General features: G+C 38.1%; 1 protein-coding gene across 1 annotated transcript; it reads right to left on the bottom strand.

Moving 5' to 3' along the window:
• Positions 1-1,458: 1,458 nt before the first annotated feature.
• LOC127691695 (ral guanine nucleotide dissociation stimulator-like) lies at positions 1,459-24,709 on the bottom strand. Its single transcript, XM_052191718.1, has 4 exons — positions 24,533-24,709; positions 24,212-24,408; positions 23,340-23,588; positions 1,459-1,513 (listed from the first exon to the last, which is right to left on the bottom strand). The coding sequence occupies exons 1-4, from the start codon at positions 24,707-24,709 to the stop codon at positions 1,459-1,461; spliced, it is 678 nt and encodes a 225-aa protein (XP_052047678.1).
• Between the last annotated feature and the right edge of the window lie 356 nt (positions 24,710-25,065).

Raw genomic sequence — 25,065 nt, 5'->3', positions numbered from 1 at the left:
TTTGTGTAATAAGTCACTGGCCACATACCTATTCCCACATGATCCATATTAATTGTATGTAGAGTGTAAATGTAATAATAATAATCAGTTAGTAACCTAAATAAATGTATTAGTAAATATATAAACCAATAAATATCACAATGACATCTGTTGAAAAATCATGAACTGAGTAGTTGGGAGGTGTTAGGGATAGATGTCATCAAAATACATTGTACACCTGTAAGAAATGCTTAATTCATTTAAAGAGAACATTCTGACACATGCTAAACCTTCTTCATCCCAAAGTTACTGAAGGCCACCTTCCATCACTCTGTATGCATCGATCTATTCATTAAGGAAATTCTTGCCGATTCTAGAATTGTGTTTAGTGTCTTGCCTTAGCATGGTAACTTTGAAACTTACCTATCATGTAGAATCAGTTAGGACATACTAAAATTATTCTGTTCCTCTCTGTCAGACCATTTGAGCTGTTTGAATTTCTGATTTTAATTGCTTGGGGATCTACAGATCATTAGAAGAACAAAGTCATCATAGGTATATTTATGTTTTTGAAGAACCGAAAAAATATTTCAGAATGTAGGTAAGGTGTTTTACATGTTCCCTAGAAATGTGTCATGATTCTATCATACCACATCCTCGACAACACTTGGAATTTCTGTGTGTAACAGTATATTCAATTCAATAAGAATTGAATCATTAACACTGGACTGAAATAGCAGCACTTCTCAGATTTAGTTTGAAGTTTACTGGAAGATAATGTTGAACATTATTGCATTGCTTTATTAGTTATGTGTAGATATTTTTTACACATATGGCTATTTAAGAATTTTTCCTTGTATAATATAACCATGATACTTAAATATTTAAAATACTTAGGTTTACCTTTTTTTTCTAAGAGAATTTTGAGGAAATTTAAAAGAATTATCAAATGGAATGTTGATAATTGGCAGATATTTGATCTCATCATTACCCAATGTAAAACAATTTGATCCCATCATTTCCCAACTTAAAACAAATACTAATAATTTATTAAAACCAATACTTAAAATAAACACAATATTGAAGAGATCAGAAAGAGTAAAAAGGCAATTTCTCAGGGGAGGGGAAGGCTCGCTGTGGGGTTGGAACTGCTGCTGTATTGAAATCATGGTCTGATACTGAGGCACAGGAGCAGCAGTTCAGATATAGGACACACTCAAGTTCATGACCAGAGGTGACAGGGCCATTGTGTGAATAGCTAGGCCCACTGTAGCAAGCAGGAGATAACTGAAAGATGTACTGTATGTACAGTCATTCTGAGACACAGGTTCCATAGTTGCTATCAGGCATGCTGCCTAGACTGCTGCTGACACATCTGGCTGCAAGTCCTCAGGCTTCACAGAACCTTGTGATCCTTGTGCTTTCCAGCTCTGGTACACAAGTTGGTTCTGGCTCCAGATTTGCAGTTTTCCTGCTGATTCATACCCATTGAATCTCGGGATCTGAGGATTTGTATCTCCCCAGATCTGAGTCTACCTCATCCTCGGAAGGATTGTAAATCCTTGGACTTTATTTCTTGCAACATGGTCTGGATTCTGTTAACATGGACAGTAAGATCTGAGTGTGTCATGTAGACACTGTAAGAGGACTTTAGATATTTCAGAGTCAACACTTCTGAAGGCTCACAAAAATCCTCAGGGTTCTTGTCCATCCATGTGTCCAGAAAACTACACAGAGTGTTCTTTACTTGTACATCCTCTTCATAAAGGGATGAAGTTTGTATACCTAGAAAATACCAGGCAGAATGTCACCTGTAATACACCATGAGCCCCACCAGATACTAGCATTTCTGGTTGGTCTCAGAATTATTAATTCCCCTGTACATATTAGGTGCTTTCATTATATCTGTAAAAAATATGAACACATGTATATCTTTTTATACATGTCCATGGTAAAGTGATCACCTAAATTATCCTTCATGTATCTCAATTTTGACACTTGTCTATCATGTATTCCAATATCTTTAGAACCTCCTTTACATATGAGAAAAATGCATTCATCAAGTCCTCAGAAACATTGAGTGAAAGACGAATTGCTTTTTCAAGGTAGATTAGATAGCTACATCCATTTTAGGGTCTCAACTCTGGACAGCCTACTACCTTAGAACAATCCTGGGAGAAGAAATTACTGACAGTTGTATACACAATAAAAAACTGGAGGGAGAGACAGAGACAGAGACTGACTAAAGACATGACAAATGAGAGAGAGAGAGAGAGAGAGAGAGAGAGATAGAGAGAGAGAGAGAAATCCTAAACCAAAAAGAAGATTTGAAACTATGAGCTTGGAGATGAGCACTCATCTGACAAGCAGCAGGACGTCAAAATACCACTATTTGCAGGTGATATGATAGTATACTTGAGTGACCCCAAAAACTCACCAGAAAACTCCTAAACCTGATAAATGTTTAGATATAAATTATATCCTAAGTGTTCGGGTACAAAATTAACTCAAGCAAATCAATAAGTAGCCTTCCTATAATCAAAGGATTAACAAGCTGAGAAAGAAATTAGGGAAAAGATATGATTCACAATAGCCACAAACAATATAAAGTATCTTGGTGTGATTCTAACGATACAAATGAAAGATCTGCGTGACAAGAACTTCAAGTCTCTGAAGAAAGAAATGAGGATCTCAGAAGGTGGAAAGATCTCCCATGCTCATGGATCAACAGGAAAAATATAGTAAAAATGGGGCCATCTTGCCAAAAGTAATTTACAGATTCAATGCAATTCCCATCAAAATCCCATCTCAATTCTTCAGAGTTAGAAAGAGAAGTTTTCAGATTAATTTGGAATAAGAACGGAGGAGTGGCCCCTTGTTCTGAAAAGATTCAGTGACACAGTATAGAGCAAAATCAGAACAGGGAAGTGGGAAGGGTTGGGTGGGAAAACAGGGGGAGGGAAGGGGACTGATGGGACTTTTGGGGAGTGGGGGTCCAGAAAAGGGGAAATCATTTGAAATGTAAATAAATATATCAATAAAAAAGAAAAAAAAGGGAAAACTATTCTCAACAATAAAAGAACTTCTCAAGAAATCACCGATCTCAAGCTGTACTACAGAGTACAGAGCAATTGTGTTTAAAAAAAAAATACTGCATGGATTGGTACAGAAATAGGCAGGGAGATCAATGGAAAAGAATTGAAGACCCAGAAATTATCCCACATACCTACAGTCACTTTACTTTTGACAAAGGAGTGAAAACCTTCCAGGGGAATGCATTTTCAATGAATGGTGCTGATTCAACTGGAGGTCCACTTGTAGAAGAATGCAAATTGGTTCATTCTTATCTCCCTGTACAAACCTCAAGTCTAAGTGGATCATGGACCTCCTGATACAACCAGATACACTAAACGTAATAGAAGAGAAAAGCGGGGCGGGAATCTTGAACACATGGGAATAGGGGGAAAGTTCATGAACAGAAAACCAATGGCTTATTCTCTAAAGTCAAGACAAATCGACAAATCTGACCTCATAAAATTGCAGTTTTTGTAAGGCAAAGACACTGTCAATAAGACTAAACAAAACCAACAGACTGGGAAAATATCTTTTCCAATCCTACATCTGTTGGAGGGCTAATATCCAATATATATATAAAGAAATAAAAAGTTAGACTCCAGAGAATCCAATAACCCTATTAAAAATGAGAAAAAACTAATCAGAGGATTGTCAACTGAGAAACTCAAAGGGCTTAGAAACACTAAGAGAAATGCTCAATACCTTTAGTCATCAGGGAAATCCAAATCAAAAGAACCCTGAGATTCCACTTGACACCAGTCAGAATGGTTAAAATAAAAAACTCAGAAGACAGCAGATGATGGCTAGGATGTGGAAAAAGAGGAAACCTTCTCAACTGCTGGTGGGTTTAAAGATGGTACAACCACTGTGGAAATCACTCTAGATGCTCCTCAGTAAATTGGAGACAGCTCCTTTCACCAAGCCTTTCTTAGCATGCAAAATAGTGTGGGAGTTTGGTGACTGTCTCTGAGATGAATCCCCAGGTGGGAGAGTCTCTATTCTGTGCCTTGTCTCCATATTTGCCCCCATGATTGTTTTGCTCCCCATGAAATAGTTAATTTTAACATGTTTTCTATATATTTATTAAATTTTACCAGAAATGTTTTCCATGAGAATATGATTAGGGTTACAGATGCAGTTCAAATTAGGGGTTCAAATTGGGGGAGGGTTCTTGCTTACCTCACTCAGTATGATCTTTTTTAATTCTATCCATTTGCTTGCAAATTTCGGGATGTCATTTTTTTAATAACTGAGTAATACTCCACTGTGTAATTGTACTACTTTTTCTTTCTCTATTCTGTAGTTTAATAACATTTAGGTTGTTTACAATCTCTGGCTATTATGAATTAAGCTGCCATGAATGTAGTTGAGCAAGTGTCCAGGTGGTATGGTGGAGCATCCTTTGGGTATATGCCCAGGGGTGGTATATCTGGATCTTGAAGTATCAATTTCCAATTTGATGAGAAATCACCATATTGACTACCAGCGATGGAGGAATGTTACTTTGATTTTACATCCTCTTCAGTGAACTGTGACTTGTGCATTAGATCTTAGCTGTTTTGACAGACATAAGATAGAATCTCAGGATCATTTTGATTTGCATTCCATGATGCCTAAGAATGCTGAACATTTCTTTAAGTGTGTCTCCGCCATTTGGGATTCCTCTATTAAAAATTCTCTGTTTAGGTTTGAACCTCATTAATGTTCTCTTCGTTTCTATTTTATTGACACACTCAGGAGTTTGATTATTTTCTGCCATCTATTCCTTTTCAGTGTGTTTGCTTCTTTATGTTCTAGAGATCAAAGGTATACTGTTAATTCACTCTAGTGTAAGATAATAGCAATTTCTTTATGAATGCACTTAGTGCTATGCATTTTCCTCTTAGTATTGCTTTCATTGTTACCCATAATTTTGCATTTATTTTCATTGAATTCTAAAAGGTCTTTAGCTAACTAGGTTTCTTTCTTCCTTCCTTCCTTCCCTCTTTCTTTCCTTTCTGTCTTTCTTTCTCTCTCTATTCTCTCTCTCTCTCTCTCTCTCTCTCTCTCTCTCTCTCTCTCTCTCTCTCTCTCTCTCTCTCTCTCTCTCTGTCTCCCCTCTCTCCCTCTCTTTTTATCTTTTTCTTTCTTACTTTTCTTATCCCAGTGATTATTGATTAGGAGCTTGTTTAGTTTCTGTGAGTTCATAAGCTATCTGTTGTTACTGTTGTTACTGAAGTAGAGTTTTAATCCATGGTGTTCTGAAAAGATACAGAGTGTTGTTTCAATTTTCTTATATCGAGTCATTCTTCATGGCTGAATCTATGTTTAATTTTGGAGATGGTTCCATGAGGTTCTTAGAAGAAGGTATAATCTTTTTTGTAAATAAATGTTCTCTAGATATATACTAGGGCCATTTGGTTATAACATCTGTTACTTCTGTTATTTTTCTGTTTAGCTTTTGTCTGGATGATCTGTCCGTTGCTGAGAATGAGGTATTTAAGTCATCCATTATTAATGTGTGGGGTTGGATATGTGACTTAAGTTTTACTAATGTTTTGTCAATGAATACAGATGCCCTTGCATTCTATGCATAGATACTCAGAATTGAAATGTCATTTTGATGAATATTTTTTTTTGATGAACATGAAGTGTACTTCCTCATATCTTTTGATTAAATTTGATTGAAAGTCTATTGTGTTAGATGTTAGAATGGCTAGTACAACTTACATCTGGGATTCATTTGCTTGGAAAAACTTTTTCCAGCCTTTTCATCTTATGTAATATCTATCTTTGCTGTTGAGGTCTGTTTCTGGTATGCAGCAAAATGATGGATCCTGTTTACACAACTAGTCTGTCAGTATGTCTTTATATTGGTTAATTGAATCCATTGTCATCAAGAGGTATTAATGACCACTGATTATTAATTCCCGTATGTGTTTGTGTTTGTGCACACAAGTGTCTGTGTGTGAGTGTGTGTGTGTGTGAGTGTGTGCATCTGTGTGTGTGTGTAATCACAGATTTGTGGCACTAGGCCTGCCATATATATATATATATATATATATATATATATATAGTGTTTTCTTGATGATGTTCACCCTCATTTTTATTAATTTTTCAGGCACTCAGTGCCATTTGTAAAAATTCATCACCAAACCAAAGCTTTGGAAAAATAATTTAAGAGTACTATCATTTTTTCTTATTAATGTACTTTAGTAAAGTTTGCATTTTATGTAATATAGAACTAAAACTTATTTTAGTATGTTATTATTTTGTTTGAATATTATTATAGAGGCATCATTCCTCCATAGAGGGTCTCAGTTTCTGATCAGGTTTCAATATCCATATATGTATAGATTAATATCTCAAGTTCCTTTTATGCACTGTATGTGCCTTTATGCCAATATCTCATTATTTAATTTATGTAGGTTGGTTTACAAAGAAAGTAAAGTCCAGAAGGTTTTAATTTTTTGCTTTGGCTTATTTTACCTATTTAGTGTCTTGAAAAATGCTTTTTAAGTCTGTATTACCCATTTTTTCTTTTTTTTTATTCGATAATTTTTTTTTTTACATTTCAAATGATTTCCCCTTTTCTAGACCCCCACTCCCTGAAAGTCCCATCAGCCCTCTTCACTCCCCCTGTTTTCCCACCCAACCCTTTCCACTTCCCTGTTCTGCTTTTGCCCTATACTCCTTCACTGAGTCTTTCCAGAACAAGGGGCCACTCCTCCATTCTTCTTGTACCTCATTTGATGTGTGGATTATGTTTTGGGTATTCCAGTTTTCTAGGTTAATATCCACTTATTAGTGAGTGCATGCCATGCTCTGAATACCCAAGACACAACTCATATATCAAATCATTCCCAAGAGAAGGAAGGAGAGGGTCCTGGTTCTGGAAAGGCTTGATACAGCATTGTAGGGCATTGCCAGGACAGACACGTGGTAGGGGGTTGGTTGGGGAATGGGCCTAGGGAAGAGGGCTTATGGGACTTATAGGGAAGGATAACTGGGAAAGGAAAAATTATTTGGAATGTAAACAAAGAATATAGAAAATAATAACAATAAAAAAGTTTCTTATTTAATAAAAAAATGGCTATTGGAAAGTCCTGTAAAATCTTATTTGTTGTGACACAATTTACAACATCCAAGATATGGAATCAGCCTAAGTGAGCCTAGTAAACAATACAAAAAAGACTTCAGGAAAAATTTTCACAGTGAAATTTTATTTATTCATAAATAAGAATAAAATTATAATATATACAGGGAAATAGATACAATTGTGGATAATTATGTTAAGCGAAAAAGTTAAGAATTAAAGACATGTTTTCTTTCTCATATATAATACAGATTTAAAATTTATCATTTATAAAGCATGAGTGTACATAGAAGACTATTGTAGAGACCAGAGAAGAAGCAAGAGAAAGGTCATAGTAGTGTCAATAACAAAGTATGTATGTAAAGCACATGGCAGAGTAAAACAATATATTGTACACCAATTTAAAAATAGATGTTAAGGAGTGGATCCTCTGCCACAGGGATCCAAACCCAAATAGCACAGGGAGAGAGCTATCCTCACAGGAGTAACAACAAGCCTTGTGGGTGCAGGGAAAACTACCATTGCTGCTCAAAGTGAACCACTCAGAACCCTTGGGACATGGAAATCTAGGAGTGTCCTGGGAAATGAGCCTTCCAGTTTCTGTCTATGCCAGCTGAGCTGATACTCTGCCACAGGGATCCATACCCAAATAGAACAGTGAGAGAGCTGGTCTCCCAGGAGAGCCAACACTCCTACAAGCACAGGTATTACCAACATTTAGTTTCAAATTGATAGCACAATAGGAGCCCTCCAACAGCCAGGTCACGGGAACCAAAAAACAGCTGGCAACTGGAGGATCCTTATGGTTACTGTCTGTAACCCAAAGCTGACCCTGCATCACAGTCTTTTATACCTAAATTCTTCCCAGAAAGAACTCATCTCCCAGGAGTACTGACACAGACTGGCAAGAGGGACAAGCCACAATTAGAGACAGCAAGACCAGCGAACAGAGATAACTAGATGATGAAAGGCAAGGGCAACAGAAACCAAGGCTACTTGGCATCATCAGAACCCAGTTCTTCCACTACAGAGAATCCTGGATACCCCAACACACCAGAAAAGCAGGAATCTGATTTAAAATCACATCTCATAATGCTGATAGAGAACATTAAAAAGGACAAAAATAACTACTTTAAAGAAATACAGGAGAACACAGGAATACAGGTAGAAGCCCTCAAAAAGAAAACACAAAAATCCCTTAAAGAATTATATGAAAACACAACCAAAGATGTGAGGAATTGAACAAACTATCCAGGATCTAAAAATGGAAATAGAAACAATAAAGAAACTACAAAGGGAGAGAACCACGGATATAGAAAACCTGGGATAGAAATCAGGAGTCCTAGATCACCAACGAATAAAGGAGACAGAAGAGAGAGTCTCAAGTGCAGAAGATATCATAGAAACCACTGACATAAAAGTCAAAGAAAATGCAAAAAACAAAAAGCTCCTGACCCCAAACATCCATAAAATCCAGGACACAATGAGAAGACCAAACCTAAGGATTATAGGTATAGAAGAGAGCTAAGATTCCCAACTGAAAGGGACAGTAAAAATCTTCAAAAATTATAGAAGAAATCTTTCCTAACCTAAAGAGAGAGATGCACATAAACGTACAAGAAGCCTACAGAACTCAAAATATATGGGCCAGAAAAGACAGTCCTCCAGCCACCTAATAGTCAAGCACAATACAGAGAAAGAACATTAAAAACACTAAGAGAAAAAGGTCATGTAACATATAAAGGAAGACTTATAAGAATTACACTAGATTTCTCACCAGACACTATGAAAGCTAGAAGATGATGGACAGATGTCATACAGACCCTAAGAGAACACAAATGCCAGCCAAGACTATTATACTCAGAAAAACTCTCAATTACCTTTGAAGGAGAAACCAAGATATTGCATGACAAAACAAAATTCACACAATATCTCGCTGCAAACCCAGCCCTACAAAGATGGTAGATGTAACAAGGCCAAAACAATGTAAACTACACCAAGAAAAAGCAAGAAAGTAATCTTCTTTCAACAATCCCAAAAGAAGATAGCCACATAAACATAAAAATAACATCAAAAACAACAGAAAGTAACAATCACTATTCCTTAATATCTCTTAACATCAATGGACTCAATTCTCCAATAAAAAGACATAGACTAACAGACTGAATACATAAATAGGACCCAGCATTTTTCTGCATACAGGAAACACACCTCAGTGTCAAAGACAAACAGTACCTCAATGTAAAGGGCTAAAAAGCAATTTGCCAAGCAAATGGTCCCAAGAAGCAAGCTGGTGTAGCTATTCTGATATTGAATAAAATTGACTTCCAACCAAAAGTCATCAAAAAAAAAAAAAAAAAAAAAAAGACGAGGGAGGACACTTGATACTCATCAAAGGAAAGATCTACCAGGAAGAACTCTCAATTCTGAACATCTATGCTCCAAATACAAGGGCACCCAAATTCATAAAAGAAATTTTACTAAATCTCAAAATACACATTGCACCTCACATAATCATAGTATGAGACTTCAACATCCTACTCTCAGACATACAGAGATAATGGTGATATATAAATCAGGGATGTCACAAATCAGACAGACCTCAAGAAATATAAGAAGATTAAAATAATTCTGAGTCTCCTAACAGATAACTATAGATTATGGCTGATCTTCAATGGCAACAAGAGCAACAGAAAGCCCACATACATACACATGGATGCTGAACAACTCTCTACTCAATGATAACTTGGTTAAGGAAGAAATAAGGAAAGAAATCAAAGACATTTTAGAATTTAGTGAAAATGAAGGCACAACATACTCAAACTTATGGGAGACAATGAAACAGTGCTAAGATAAAAACTCATAAATCTAAATGCCTCCATAAACAAACTGGAGAGAGAATACAGTAGCAGCTTAACAGCACACCTAACAGCTATAGAAAAAAAAGAAGCAAATATACCCAATAGGAGTGGACAGCAAGAAATAATCAAGCTTAAGACTGAAATCAATCAAGTGGAAACAAAAAGAATCAACAAACCCTGAATTTTGTTAACTTAAATAACTTAAAAAGATATATTCTTAGCCAGACTAATCAGGGGGCACAGAGCCAATATCCAAATCAATAAAATCAGAAATGAAAAGAGAGATAGAGTAACAGAAACTGAGGAAAAAAATCTTCAGAAAAAAATCAAAAAATCATCAGGTCCTACTATAAAACTGTATAATAGACACAATTGTAAAATCTGAATGAAATGGACAGTTCTCTAGACAGATACCAAATACCAAAGTTAAATCAGCATCAGATAAACAATCGAAATAGTGTCATAAACCCTAATGAAATAGAAGCATTCATTAAAACACTCCCAACAAAACAAGACCCAGGACCCAAAGGGTTTAGTGCAGAATTCCATCTGATCTTCAAAGAAGACCCAATACCAATACTCTTCAACCTATTCCACAAAATATAGATGGAAGGAACACTACCCAGTTTTGTCTATGAAGCCACAGTTATGCAGCTAATAAACCCTCACAAAGACCCAACAAAGAAAGAGAACTTCACACCATTCATTCCCCTTATGAACATCGATGTAAAAATACTCAATAAAATTCTTGCAAACCAAATCCAAAAACACATCAAAACAATCATACAGCACGATCAAGCATGCTTTATCCCAGGGATGCAGGGATGGTTCAATATATGGAAATCCATCAAAGTAATCCATGACATAAACAAACTAAAAGAAAAAAACCACATGTTCATTTTATTAGATGTTGAAAAATCATTTGATAAAATTCAGCATCCATTCATGTTAAAAGTGTCAAAATGATCAGGAATTCAAGGTCCATATCTAAACATAGTAAAAGCAATATACAGCAAACCCATAGCCAACATCAAACTAAATGGAGAGAAAATGGAATAAATCACACTAAATTAATGGACTAGACAATACAATACTTTAAGTTCTAGCTAGAGCAATTAGACAACAAAAGGAGGTCAAAAGGATACAAATTAGAAAGGAAGTTAAAATATCACTATTTGCAGATGATATGATAGTATACTTAAGCGACCCCAAAAACTCACCAGAGAACTCCTAAACCTGATAAACAACATCAGATATAATTTTATATCTGAAGTGGTCAGATATAAAATTTACTCAAACTAATCAATAGGTATCATTCCTATAATCAAAGGATAAACAAGCTGAGAAAGAAATTAGGGAAATGATATGCTTCACAATATCCACAAACAATATAAAGTATCTTGGTCTGACTCTAACCATACAAATGGAAGATCTGCATGATAAGAACTTCAAGTATCTGAAGAAAGCAATCAAAGAAGACCTCAGAATATAGAAAGACCTTGCATGCTCGTGGATCCGCAGGATTAATATAGTAAAAATGGTCTTTCTTGCCAAAAGCTATATACAGATTCAATGCAGTTCCCATCAAAATTCCATCTTAATTCTTAATTCCCCCACATGGAATAAGGACACATGCTCCACTATGTTCATAGCAGCCCTATTTGTAGTAGCCAGAAGCTGGAAAGAACCTAGGCATCCTTCAACAGAGGAATGGATACAAAAATGTGGTATATTTACACAATAGAGTACTATTCAGCCATTAGAAACAATGAATTCATGAAATTCTTAGACAAATGGATGGAGCTGGAGAACATCATACTAAGTGAGGTAACCCAGTCTCAAAAGATCAATCATGGTATGCACTCACTGATAAGTGGATATTAGCCTAGAAACTTTGAATACCCAGGACATAATCCACAAATTAAATAATGTCCAAAAAGAATGGAGGAGTGGCCCTGGTTCTGGAAAGACTGAGTGCAAGAGTATAGGGGAATTCCAGAACAGGGAAATGGGAAGGGGTGGATGGAAGAACAGGGGGACGGAAGAGGGCTTATGGGACTTGTGGGGAGTGGGGACCCAGAAAAGGGGAAATCATTTGAAATGTAAATAAAGAATCCATCAAATAAAAATAAATTTCTTCCTGTACAAAAAAATATAAATAAATAAATAAATAAATAAATAAATAAATAAATAAATAAATAAATACGTTCAATTAAATAAAAAGAAAGCCTTGGTGAAAGGCGCTCGAAATAGCTGTCTCCTCGGTCAGGCCCTGGACTGTCCCCAGGCCCTGGGCTGCTTAGTGGGCCATCTGTGTGCTGACCCGGCCAGGAGGTTGTTAGCCCAGCAGACTCTCCCAGCACTCTCAGAGAGCACACGCACGCTGTCATACTGGCCACCTGACAGACCCAATTAACACTCACATCTGAGGGGAACTTTGCTCAGACATTGGCCTGCCAGGCTTTTACTTAGACTCAAGGCCTGAGCAGCAAGGCTAGCCTTGTGTGCACCAATCCGGTTGGGAGTTCTGCTGGACAGCAGAGTTATCAGCACCCAGAAAAGGTCCCAGCAGCATACACCCCTCAGCACTCCCTGAAGGAACAAATGAACACCATCTGGTTCACAGTCACAATCTGGGGCAAAACACACTAGGGCTGCAAAAGCACTCAAGAGGAGGACAGCACATCAGCAATCTGCAACAGGGTAAACCCTGCCATCCAGTGTTGCAGAAATAGCCCTAGAGCCTCTCAGGAGGCTGAAACACCAGCCAGAGACAAGACCAACTAGCTCCAGAGAACAAGATGGCAAAGAGCAAACGCAGGAACGCTACTAACAGAAATCTAGGCAATATGGCAGCATCTGAACCAAACTCTCCAACATCAGCAAGTCCTGGTTATGCCAACACACCAGAGAAACAAGATTTGGATTTAAAATCACTGTTCATGATGCTGCTAGAAGAACACAAAAAGGATATGAATGAATCTCTTAAAGCAATACAAGGGAACATGAATAAGCTATAAACCCGTATAATGGAAACACAAAAAAAAAAAACCTCTTAAAGAAATGCAGGAGAATAAGGCCCAAGAGATAGAAGCCAATAAAGAAGAAAGGCAAAAAAAAAAAAAATTAAAGAAATACAGGAGAACTTGAGTCAACAGGAAGAAGTCATGAAAGAGGAAACACAAAATTCTCTTAAAGAGTTACAGGAAAACACAAACAAACAAATGATGGAACTGAGCAAAACCATCCTGGATCTAAAAACAGAAGTAGAAACAACTAAGAAATCACAAAGGGAGACAACTTTGGAGATAGAAAACCTTGAGAAGAAATCAGGGGCCATAGATGCAAATATAAACAACAGAATACAAGAGATGGAAGAAAGAATCTCAGATGCTGAAGATACCATAGAAACCATTGACTCAACTGTCAAAGAAAATGCAAAATGCAAAAAGCTTGTATCCCAGAACATCCAGGAAATCCAGGATACAATGAGAGGATCAAACCTAAGGATTATAGGTATAGATGAGAGTGAAGATTTACAACAGAAAGGGCAAATATCTTCAACAAAATTATGGAAGAAAACTTTCCTAACTTAAAGAGAGAGATGCCTATGAATATACAAGAAGCCTACAGAACTCCAAACAGACTGGACCTGAGCAGAAATACCTCCCCTCACATAATAATCAAAACCCCAAATGCACTAAACAAAGGAAGAATATTAAAGGCAGTAAGAGAAAAAGGCCAAGTAACATATAAAGGAAGACCTATCAGAATCACACCAGACTTCTTACCAGAGACCATGAGAGCTAGAAGATCCTGGGTGGATCTCATGCAGACTCTAGGGGAACACAAATGTCAGCCAAGACTACTATACCCAGCAAAACTCTCATTCACCATAGATGGAGAAACCAAGATATTCCATGACAAAACCAAATTTACACAATAGCTTTCCACAAACCCAGCTCGGCAAAGAATAATAGGAGGAAAACACCAATACAAGGAGGGAAACTACACCCTGGAAAAAGCAAGATAGTTACCTTCCTTCATCAAACCCAAAAGAAGACAACCACTCAAATATAAAAAGAACAACAAAAATGACAGGAAGTAACAATCACTATTCCTTAATATCTCTTAACATCAATGGTCTCGATTCACCAATAAAAAGACATAGACTATATGACTGGATAAGGAAACAGGACCCTACAATTTTCTGCATACAGGAGACACACCTCAGTGTCAAATATAAAAAATAACTTAGAGTAAAAGGCTGGAAGACAATCTTACAAGCCAGTGGTCACAGGAAACGAGGAGGAGTAGCCATTCTAATATCAGATAAAATTGACTTTCAACCTAAAGTCATCAAAAGAGACACAGAAGGACACTTCTTGCTGGTCAAAGGAAAAATCCACCAAGAAGAACTTTCAATTCTGAACATCTATGCGCCAAATGCAAGAGTACCCTCATTCGTAAAAGAAACTTTACTAAAGCTCAAAGCACACATTGCACCTAACACAATAATAGTGGGGGACTACAACACTCCACTCTCGTCAATGGAACGATCAGGAAAACAGAAACTAAACAAGGACACAGTAAAACTAATTGAAGCTTTGGACCAATTGGATTTGACTGATATTTATAGAACATTTCACCCTAAAGCAAAAGAATATACCTTTTTCTCAGCACCTCATGGTTCCTTCTCCAAAATCGACCATACAATTGGTCACAAGACAGACCTGAACAAATATAAGATTGAACTAATCCCATGCCTCTTATCAGATCACTATGGAGGAAGAGTGGTTGTCAATAGCAACAAAAACAACAGAAAGCCCACATACACATGGAGGCTAAACAATACTCTCCTCAATGACAACTTGCCCAAAGAAGAAATAAGGAAATAAATCAGAGACTTTTTAGAATTTAATGAAAATGAAGGCACAACATACCCAAATCTTTGGGACACAATGAAAGCACTGCTAAGAGGAAAACTCATAGCCCTGAGTGCCTCCAAAAAGAAAATGGAGAGAGTATACACTAGCAGCTTAACGACACACCTGAAAGTCCTGGAACAAAAAGAAGCCAATTCACCCAGGAGGAGTAGAAGACAGGAAATCATCAAACTCAGGGGTGAAATCAATCAATTGGAAACAAAGAGAACCTTACAAAGAATCAATGAATCCAGGAGCTGGTTCTGTGAGAAAATCAACAAGATAGATAAACCCTTAGCCAGACTGACCAAAGGGCACAGAGACAGTATCCAAATTAACAAACATAGAAATGAAAAGGGGGATATAACAACGGAAACTGAGGAAATCCAAAAAATCATCAGATGCTACTACAAGAGCCTATACTCAACACAAATGGAGAATCTGGAGGAAATAGACAATTTCCTTGACAGATACCAAATACCAAAATTAAATCAGGACCAAATGGATCATCTAAACAGTCCCATAACGCCTAATGAAATAGAAGGAGCCATAGAAAGTCTTCCAACCAAAAAAAGCACAGGACCAGATGGTTTCAGTGCAGAATTCTGTCAGACCTTCAAAGAAGACTTAACACCAATACTCTTCAAACTATTCCACAAAATAGAAACAGAAGGAACACTACCCAATTCCTTCTACGAAGCCACAATTACGCTGATACCAAAGCCACACAAAGATCCAACAAAGAAAGAGAACTTCAGACCAATTTCCCTTATGAACATCGATGCAAAAATACTCAATAAAATTCTTCCCAGCTGAATCCAAGAACACATCAAAACGATCATCCACCATGATCAAGTAGGCTTTATCCCGGGAATGCAGGGTTGGTTGAATATACGGAAATCCATCAATGCAATCCACTACATAAACAAACTCAAAGAAAAAAAAAACCACATGGTCATTTCATTGGATGCTGAAAAAGCATTTGACAAAATTCAGCATCCTTTCATGCTCAAAGTCTTGGAAAGAACAGGAATTCAAGGCCCATACCTAAACATAGTAAAAGCAATATACAGCAAACCAGTAGCCAGCATCAAACTAAATGGAGAGAAACTTGAAGAAATCCCACTAAAATCAGGGACTAGACAAGGCTGCCCCCTTTCTCCTTATCTTTTCAATATTATACTTGAGGTACTAGCTCCGGCAATTCGACAACATAAGGAGGTCAAAGGAATACAAAGTAGAATGGAAGAAGTCAAACTATCATTATTTGCAGATGACATGATAGTCTACCTAAGTGACCCAAAAAACTCCACTAGAGAAATCCTACAGCTGATAAACAACTTCAGCAAAGTCGCAGGTTATAAAATCAACTCAAGCAAATCAGTGGCCTTCCTATACTCAAAGGATAAGCAGGTTGAGAAAGAAATTAGGGAAATGACGCCCTTCACAATAGCCACAAACAGTATAAAGTATCTTGTGGTGACTCTTACCAAACATGTGAAAGATCTGTATGACAAGAACTTCAAGATTCTGAAGAAGAAAATGGAAGAAGACCTCCAAAAATGGCAAAACCTCCCATGCTCATGGATTGGTAGAATCATTATAGTTAAAATGGCCATTTTGCCAAAAGCAATATACAGATTCAATGCAATACCCATCAAAATCCCAACTCAATTCTTCACAGAGTTAGAAAGAGCAATTATCAAATTCATCTGGAATAACAAAAAACCCAGGATAGCTAAAACTATTCTCAGCAACAAAAGAAAGTCGGGGGGAATCAGTATCCCTGACCTCAAGCAATACTACAGAGCAATAGTGTTAAAAACTGCATGGTATTGGTACAGTGACAGGCAGGAGGATCAATGGAACAGGATTGAAGATCCAGAAATGAACCCACACAACTATGGCCACTTGATCCTGGACAAAGGGGCTGAAAACATCCAATGGAAAAAAGATAGCCTTTTCAACAAATGGTGCTGGTTCAACTGGAGGTCAGCATGCAGAAGAATGCGAATTGATCCATCCTTGTCTCCTTGTACTAAGCTCAAATCCAAATGGATCAAGGACCTCCACATAAAGCCAGACATTCTGAAGCTAATAGAAAAGAAACTGGGGACGACCCTTGAGGACATTGGTACAGGAAGAAAGTTTCTGAACAGAACACCAATAGTGTATGCTCTAAGATCAAAAATTGACAAATGGCACCTCATGAAATTACAAAGTTTCTGTAAGGCAAAGGACACCATCAAGAGGACAAATCGGCAACCAACAAATTGGGAAAAGATCTTCACCAATCATACATCAGATAGAGGGCTAATATCCAATATATATAAAGAACTCGAGAAGTTAGACTCCAGAAAACCAAACAACCCTGTTGAAAAATGGGGTACAGAGTTAAACAAAGAATTCTCACCTGAAGAACTTGGATGGCGGAGAAGCATCTTTAAAAATGCTCAACTTCATTAGTCATTAGGGAAATGCAAATCAAAACAACCCTGAGATTTCACCTTACACCATTCAGAATGGCTAAGATTAAAAATTCAGGAGACAGCAGGTGTTGGTGAGGATGTGGAGAAAGAGGAACACTCCTCCACTGCTGGTGGGGTTGCAAATTGGTACAACCACTCTGGAAATCAGTCTGGCAGTTCCTCTGAAAACTGGGCACCTCACTTCAAGAAGATCCTGCTATACCACTCCTGGGCATATACCCAGAGGATTCCCCACCATGTAATAAGTATACATGCTCTACTATGTTCATAGCAGCCTTATTTATAATTGCCAGATACTGGAAAGAACCTAGGTATCCCTCAACAGAAGAGTGGATGCAAAAAAATGTGGTATATATACACAATGGAGTACTATTCAGCCATTAGAAACAATGAATTCATGAAATTCTTAGGCAAATGGATGGAGCTAGAGAACATCATACTAAGTGAGGTAACCCAGACTCAAATGGTGAATCATGGTATGCACTCACTAATAAGTGGATATTAACCTAGAAAATTGGAATACCCAAAACATAATCCACACATCAAATGACGTACAAGAAGAAAGGAGGAGTGGCCCCTGGATCTGGAAAGACTCAGTGAAGCAGTATTCGGCAAAACCAGAACGGGGAAGTGGGAAGGGGTGGGTGAAAGGACAGGGGGAGAGAAGGGGGCTTATGGGACTTTTGGCGAGTGGGGGGATCCTAGAAAAGGGGAAATCATTTGAAATGTAAATAAAAAATATATCGAATAAAAAAAAAAAGAAAAAAAAAAGAAATAGCTGTCTCCTGAGAGGCCCTGCAAGAATCTTACAAATATAGAGTTGGCTGTTCGCAGCCAACCATTGCACAGAGTACAGGATCCCCAATGGAGGAGTTAGAGAAAGGACTGAAGGAGCTGAAGGGATTTGCAGCCCCATAGGAAGAACAACAATATCAACCAACCAGACCTCAGAGAGCATCCAGGGACTAAGTCTCTGTCCCAGGAGTACACATGGCTCTGGCTACATATAAAGCAGAGGACAGTCTTGTTAGGTGTCAATGGGAGGAGAAGTCTTTGCTCCTTTGAAGGTTTGATAGATGCCCCAGTGTACGGAAATTGAGGGCAGGGAGGTGGGAGTGGATAAGTGGGTAGAGGATCAGCATCAAGAAGAAGAAGGAGGGGGAATTAGAGAGGAAGTTTCTGGGAGAGGGAGAAACAAGATAAGAGGATAACACTTGAAATTATTTTTAAATAAATTAAAATAAGTAAATTATACATATGCCTTGGGCAGAGGTCGGAAATAGTAAATACTCTTAAACAGGTGTAGATTATTGCCTGACCAGCTATAAGTGTACATGGAATACTGGGCAGTGCCCTCTCCTAGTTTACTCTCTCATCATGGTGTGCTTTCTTCCACATCCTGGTGTGAGAATGAATGAGGTCATGTTTCAAAATCAGTGGTGGTAAATGGTACAGGTGGCAGTTCTTTTAATTCCTGAAAGATATTTCTATATTGTTAGAAATGTTCAGAGCTGCCTACTAGTGTTATACCCATGACCACATGTTTTACTGTCTTTATTTTTGCTGATAAATGTACAGAGTGCAATGTAAGCTGTCTCATTTTGTTTGAGACATAATCATTACAAAGACCAGACAGAATTCAAACTCACAGAGATCCATCTGACCCTGTCTCCTGAGTATAATATTCTTTGACGTTAAACTGTGTATTATAAGTCAAATTACAAAAAAAAAAAAAAAAAGATTCACTCCCTGAGATGGAACACATACCTGACACTGCTTGGATGACCAAGGGCTTTAGATAGTACAAGGGACATGTGGTAAACCTGAATTCTGCTGTTCTACTGAAGAACTAGTAATAAAATGACTCTTAATGACCAGTTATACTCATAGAACAGTGTCTTCTCAACCATCATAAGAGAAGCATCCTCCTGAAGCAGATGAGAAGAAATAGAGACCTATAGCCAGACCTTAGGCAGAGGGAGACACCTTGGAACATTCAGTCCTAAATTGGAGAAGTGGCCTCATGCACCCATCCTTAACCTAGGATTATCTCCAATTGATGACCACTTGCAGTTGAAATTTGAGTTTCCTCTAAGAGAGTCTCTATGGAAACAAAATAAGTTTTTATTTGATTATTTCTCTTTTTTATTAATTTATTTTATTGAATATTATCCTCACTTACATTGCCAATGGTAAAACCTTTCCTGATATCCCCCCTCCCCTAAGACCCCTTCACAATAGTCCCAAATAATACGTCATACCTAGGTGTGACCCTAATGAAGCAAGTGAAAGATCTATATGACAAGAACTTTAAGTCTCTTAAGAAAGAAATAGAAGAAAGTCTCAGAAGGTGGAAAGATCTCCCAGGCTCATGGATTGGTAGAATCAATATAGTAAAAATGGCCAGCTTGCCTAAAGCAATCTACAGATTCAAGGCAATCTCCACCAAACCCCAAAACAATTCTTCACAGATATAGAAAGAGCAATTCTCAAATTCATCTGGAATAAAAAAAAACCCAGGATAGTAAAAACTTTTCTCCACAACATCTTCTGGGGAAATCACCATGCCTGACCTCAAGCTCTACTACAGAGCAGTAGTAATAAAAAAAAACTTTGGTATTGGTATACAAACAGGCAGGAAGATCAATGGAACAGAATTTAAGACCCAGAAATGAACCTAAACATGTATGGTCACTTGATATTTGACAAAGGAGCTAAAAACAACCAGTAGATATTTCTCTTATTTATATTTCAAATGTTATCCCCTTCCTTCCTTTTCCCTCCAAAAACCCCTTATCCCATTCCCCATGCCCCTGCTCACTAACCAACCCACTCATGTATCCATATCCTGGTATTCCCATTTACGGGTGCATCGAAACTTCACAGGACCAAGGGCCTCTCCTCTCATTGATGTCCAACAAGGCCATCCTCTGCTACATATGCAGTTGGAGCCATGGGTCCCTCCACATGTACTCAATGGTTGTGGATTTTGTCCCTGGGATCTCTGAGATACAGGTTGGTTCTTATTGTTGTTCAACCTGTGAGGCTGCACATCCCTTTAGCTCCTTGGGTCCTTTCTCTAGCTTATCCATTGGGTATCCTGTGCTCACTCTAATGGTTTGTTGAGAGCATCCCCCTCTGTATTTGTCTGGCACAGGCACAGCATCTCAGAAATCAGCTATGTTAGGCTCTTTACAGCAAGAACTGGTCGGCATCCACAATAATAGATGAGTTTGTAGACTGTACATGGGATAGATCCCCAGGTGGGGCAGTCTCTGGTTGGTCTTTCCTTCAGTCTCTGCTCCATAGTTTATTATTGTATCTCCTCCCATGGGTGTTTTGTTACCCCTTCTAAGAACGGCCATCTTGCTGAAAACAATCTACAGACTCAATGCAATCCCCATCAAAATACCAACTTAATTCTTTATAGTTAGAAGGAGCAATTTGCAAATTCATATGGAATAACAACAACAAGAAGAAAAAGAAAACAGAATAGTGAAAACTATTCTCAACAATGAGTAAATACTGGGGGAAATCACCATCCCTGACCTCACGCTGTATTACAGAGCAATCATGATAACAAGTGAGGAGTATTGGTACAGTGACAGGCAGGTAGATCAACAGGAGAGAACTGAAGACCCAGAAGTAAACCAAAACACCTACAGTCAATTGAACTTTGACAAAGAAGTTAAAATAATGCAGTGGAAATAAGACGGCATTTTCAACAAATGGTTCAGGTTCCACTGGCCATGAGCATGTAGAAGAATACAAATCAATGCATTTTTATCTCCCTGTACAAAGATCAAGTCCAAATGGATCAAGGACCGCCACATAAAATTAGATACAGTGAAATTAATAGGAAAGAAAATGGAGAAGAGCCTTTAGCCAAAAGCTTATGCGCTAAGATCAAGAACTGACAAATTTGACTTCATAAAATTGGAAATCTTCTGAAAGGCAAAGGACATGAAATATAGGATAAAACAGCAAACAATAGATTGGGAAAAGATCTTTACCAATCCTAAATCCAATAGAGGGCTAATATCCAAGACATTCAAAGGAGCAAACTACTCTTAAGGTCAGACCTCATGTTCATCATCAGATGGCCAACAGAAAATGAACCCATTTCGACCTATGGAGGCTCCTGGTCTCATAATGTGCTATCAGGACTATTTTGCAATTTTGCTTTTATATTTATTATTTATTTATTGAATTTTTCTCATTTTACCCAACCTGTGTTCATGTATATATTATGGCTTCCAGGTGAGTGTTTTTATGGGATTCCCGTTCATCTTTGTGTTTTATGCCTATTCTTAGCTGCGCAGAAGGGTTTCTGAGGTCCTTACCCTAGATGAAATGCTACTTGCAGTTGCTGTCTTCTGGGGAGGGAGAATATATTTGGATTGCAGTTATGACCAGTGGTAGAGTGACTGTACTTGTGCACTAATTGAGTGGCCATGTACCTATTCCCACATGATTCATATTAATTGTATGCAGAGTGTAAATGAAATAGTAATAGTAAATCAATTACTAACAAATCATTAAATTAGTAAATAAGTAAATCAATAAACACCAGAATGGCATCTGTTGACAAGTCATGTGATGAGTATATGGGAGGTGCTAAGGGGTAGATGCCATCAAAATACATTACACACTTGTAAAAAAATGTTTTCTTCATTTAAGGAAAACATTCTTACCCATTGAAAACCATCTTCTTCCCAACGTCACTGGAAGTCACCTTCCAGCTCTCTGTCTGCATAGATCTATTCATTACGGAAATTCTTGCCTAATTCTAGACTTGTCTTTGGCTTCTTGTTTGACCTGTGGTAACTTTGAAAGTTATGTATGCTGTAGCATTAATTAACACATACTACAATACATTTCATCTACAGGAGACCAATTGAACTGTTTGGATTCCTGATTTTAATTCTTTTGGGGTTTTGCACATCATTAGCAGAGCAAAGTCATAGTAGGTTTATTTATATTTTTAAAGAACTGACAATTTAATTCAGAATGTAAGTAAGGCATTCTACATATGTCCTAGAAATGTGCGATGACTCTATACTTCATTCTTGCCAACACTTGAAATTTCTGTGTGTAAAAATATAGCCAATACAATGTTAATCAAATTGTTACTTAATTGTTGGCTGAAGGGTTACCACTTTTCAGATTTAGTTTGAAATTTACTGAAAGGTAAAGTTGAACATTATTACATGTGTTTTATTGATCATGTGTATACCTTCTTTAGAAAAAGTTGCAATTGAAGATTTTATCTGTTATGAATTAAGCATGACATTTATTCCTTGAAAATCCTTAGGTTTATCTTTTAAATTATTTTTTGGTCCTAAGACAAATTTGAAGAAACTTAAAAAAATTTGTGAAGTACAATACTTGTAATTTGCAGATATCTGATCTCATCATTTAGACAAGGTGAAACAAATACTAACAATTTATTAATACCAATACTTAAAATAAACATAACATTGGAAAGATCAGAAGGAGTAAAAAGGCTATTTCTCAGGGGAGGGGAAGGCTGGCTGTGGAGCTGGAACTGCTGTTGGATTGAAATCAGGAACTGGTCCTGAGCATCATGAGTAGCAGCGCAGATATAGGAGAGACTCAATTTGATGACCAGAGGTGACAGGACCATTCTCTGAGTAGCTTGGCCCATTGTAGCAAGCAGGAGATAACTGAAAGATATACTGTATCTACGGACATGCTAAGACACAGTTCCACAGCTGTTGTCAGCTGAGTTGGCTTGACTGCTGCTGCCACACCTGGCTGCAAGTACTCATACATCACAGAATCTTCTGGAAGTAATTCTGCTGTCCAGACTTGGTGCACAAGTTGGATCTGGCTCCAGATCTCCTGCTTTCCCTTCCATTTTAAACCCATTGAATCTCTGGATCTGAGCATCTGTCTCCCCAGATCTCAGTCTTCCTCCTCCTTTTCCTCTGAATGCTTGACCTGTTCTTGCTGCAACTGGGTGAGTAGCATATTGACATGGTCGATAAGATCTGAGTGTGGCATATACACACTCAAGTAGGCCTTCACGTATTTCAGAGGGAAGAGGTCTAAGGGATCACAAAAGTCCTCAGGGTTCTTGTCCATCCATGTGTGAAGGAAGCTGCAGAGGGTGTTCTTTACTTGTTCATCCTCTTCAGAATAAGGGCTGAAGTTTGCATACCTAGAAAAGATGAGAGAGAGTGTCACCTTTAATGTTCCATGACTCCCCACTAATACTGGCAGTTCCTGGTGATCTCAGAATTTTTAGTTCACCTGTATAGAGTAGGTGCTTTCAATGTATCTGTGCAAAGGTTGAACACAAACATCTCTATTCAGACATCTCCATGGTCACATGGTCCCCTGCATTATCCTTCATGAACCTCTACCTTGGACACATTTCTATTAGGCACTCCAATATTTCTAGAGCCTCCTTTACAAGTAAGATAAGTGTAATCTCTTGGGCCTCAGATATATTGCGTGAAGCATAAAGTCCCTTTTCAGGTTAGAGGGAAAACTACATCTATTTTAAGGTTTCAGCTCTGGACAGGCCAATCTCTTGAATCCAGCCTAAGAGAAGAAGTCTCTTTCTGACAGTAATGCAGAAAATAAAGAGTTGGGAGAGAGGGTAGGAGGGAGGGAGAGAGGGGGGAGAGCGAGGGATAGAGAGACAGAGAGACCGAAATAGAGACAAAGAGAGAACAAAAGAGAGTCACAGAGAGAGAGAGAGAGAGAGAGAGAGAGAGAGAGAGAATACTGAACCAACAAGAGGATCTGAGAACTGTGGGCTTGGATATGGGCACTTGCCTCATAAACAGCAGGTCCAGAACTTGTAGGGGTGTGGCAAAACTTCGGTATTTGGAAAGAAAGGCATGGACAAAGAAGGGATCCCCTTCCTGCAGAGAAGGCACCAGGTTGTTGACCAACTTCACCACAGTCTCTGCACTGACACGTGATACTCTATGGTGTTCCTGTAGATCCATTGGGGCAGAAGCTTTCTCACCCTAAGGAAACATCAAGGTTAAGGTTTCAAAGGGGCACAGGTCTGCAACATTCTGATTGGTTCTTCATTCCAAGGTTTCTTGAATTCTTACTCTGCCAAACACAGAGAAAAACCTGAGTGGTTACCTGGTCGCTGCTGTCCCGGTCTTGGCTGACTTTGGTCAAGATTTTTCCCTTTCTGGAAAATGGCCACAGGCGTTGCAGGCAAGAGTGAACCCTGTGCCTCCAGACACTGCCATGGCCTTCAGTTTTGTCGTTCTTGAGGCTTGAGCCTCGAGGAGTCCGAGGCAAGCAAGAGAACATCCTGCGGTCTCTAGTGTAACCGACAAGTGAGCCCACAGACCTCGCTCTAACCAGTGGGTTGCTTGGATACCAAGGTTCTTCATTGTTATGTCATTGGCACGAGGGTGGTTCCATTACTGTCCCTTTTTCAATAGGACTTTCTAAAAGGGACCCTTGATCCACTTCTCATTTACCAGGTACAAAACTCTACAGAGGTACACAAATATTTCCCAATCCAGGGCTCCCAGAGATTTATGGATGTAGGTAGAACCTCAGCTTTGCGATCTGGCTCTCTACATTTGAACTGCATCTATAACCCCAATCATATTCTCATGGAAAATATTTCTGCTACAATTCAAGAAACATATAGAAAAACA

The sequence above is a fragment of the Apodemus sylvaticus genome, chromosome 8, assembly GCF_947179515.1.
Source record: "Apodemus sylvaticus chromosome 8, mApoSyl1.1, whole genome shotgun sequence".
Taxonomy (NCBI): domain Eukaryota; kingdom Metazoa; phylum Chordata; class Mammalia; order Rodentia; family Muridae; genus Apodemus; species Apodemus sylvaticus.
The sequence above is the reverse complement of the archived record's forward strand: the minus strand, read 5'-3'. Positions and strand labels throughout refer to the sequence as shown.

Bases quoted from the DNA above. Each gene is read 5' to 3' on its own strand.
- LOC127691695 (XM_052191718.1), bottom strand. From the start codon at position 24,709: ATGTTCTCTTGCTTGCCTCGGACTCCTCGAGGCTCAAGCCTCAAGAAC. The intron at 24,409-24,532 runs GTAACCACTCAG...ATGTTTCCTTAG, and splicing joins ACCGGGACAGCAGCGACCAG to GGTGAGAAAGCTTCTGCCCC. The intron at 23,589-24,211 runs GCAAGTGCCCAT...CATCTTTTCTAG, and splicing joins CTGGACCTGCTGTTTATGAG to GTATGCAAACTTCAGCCCTT.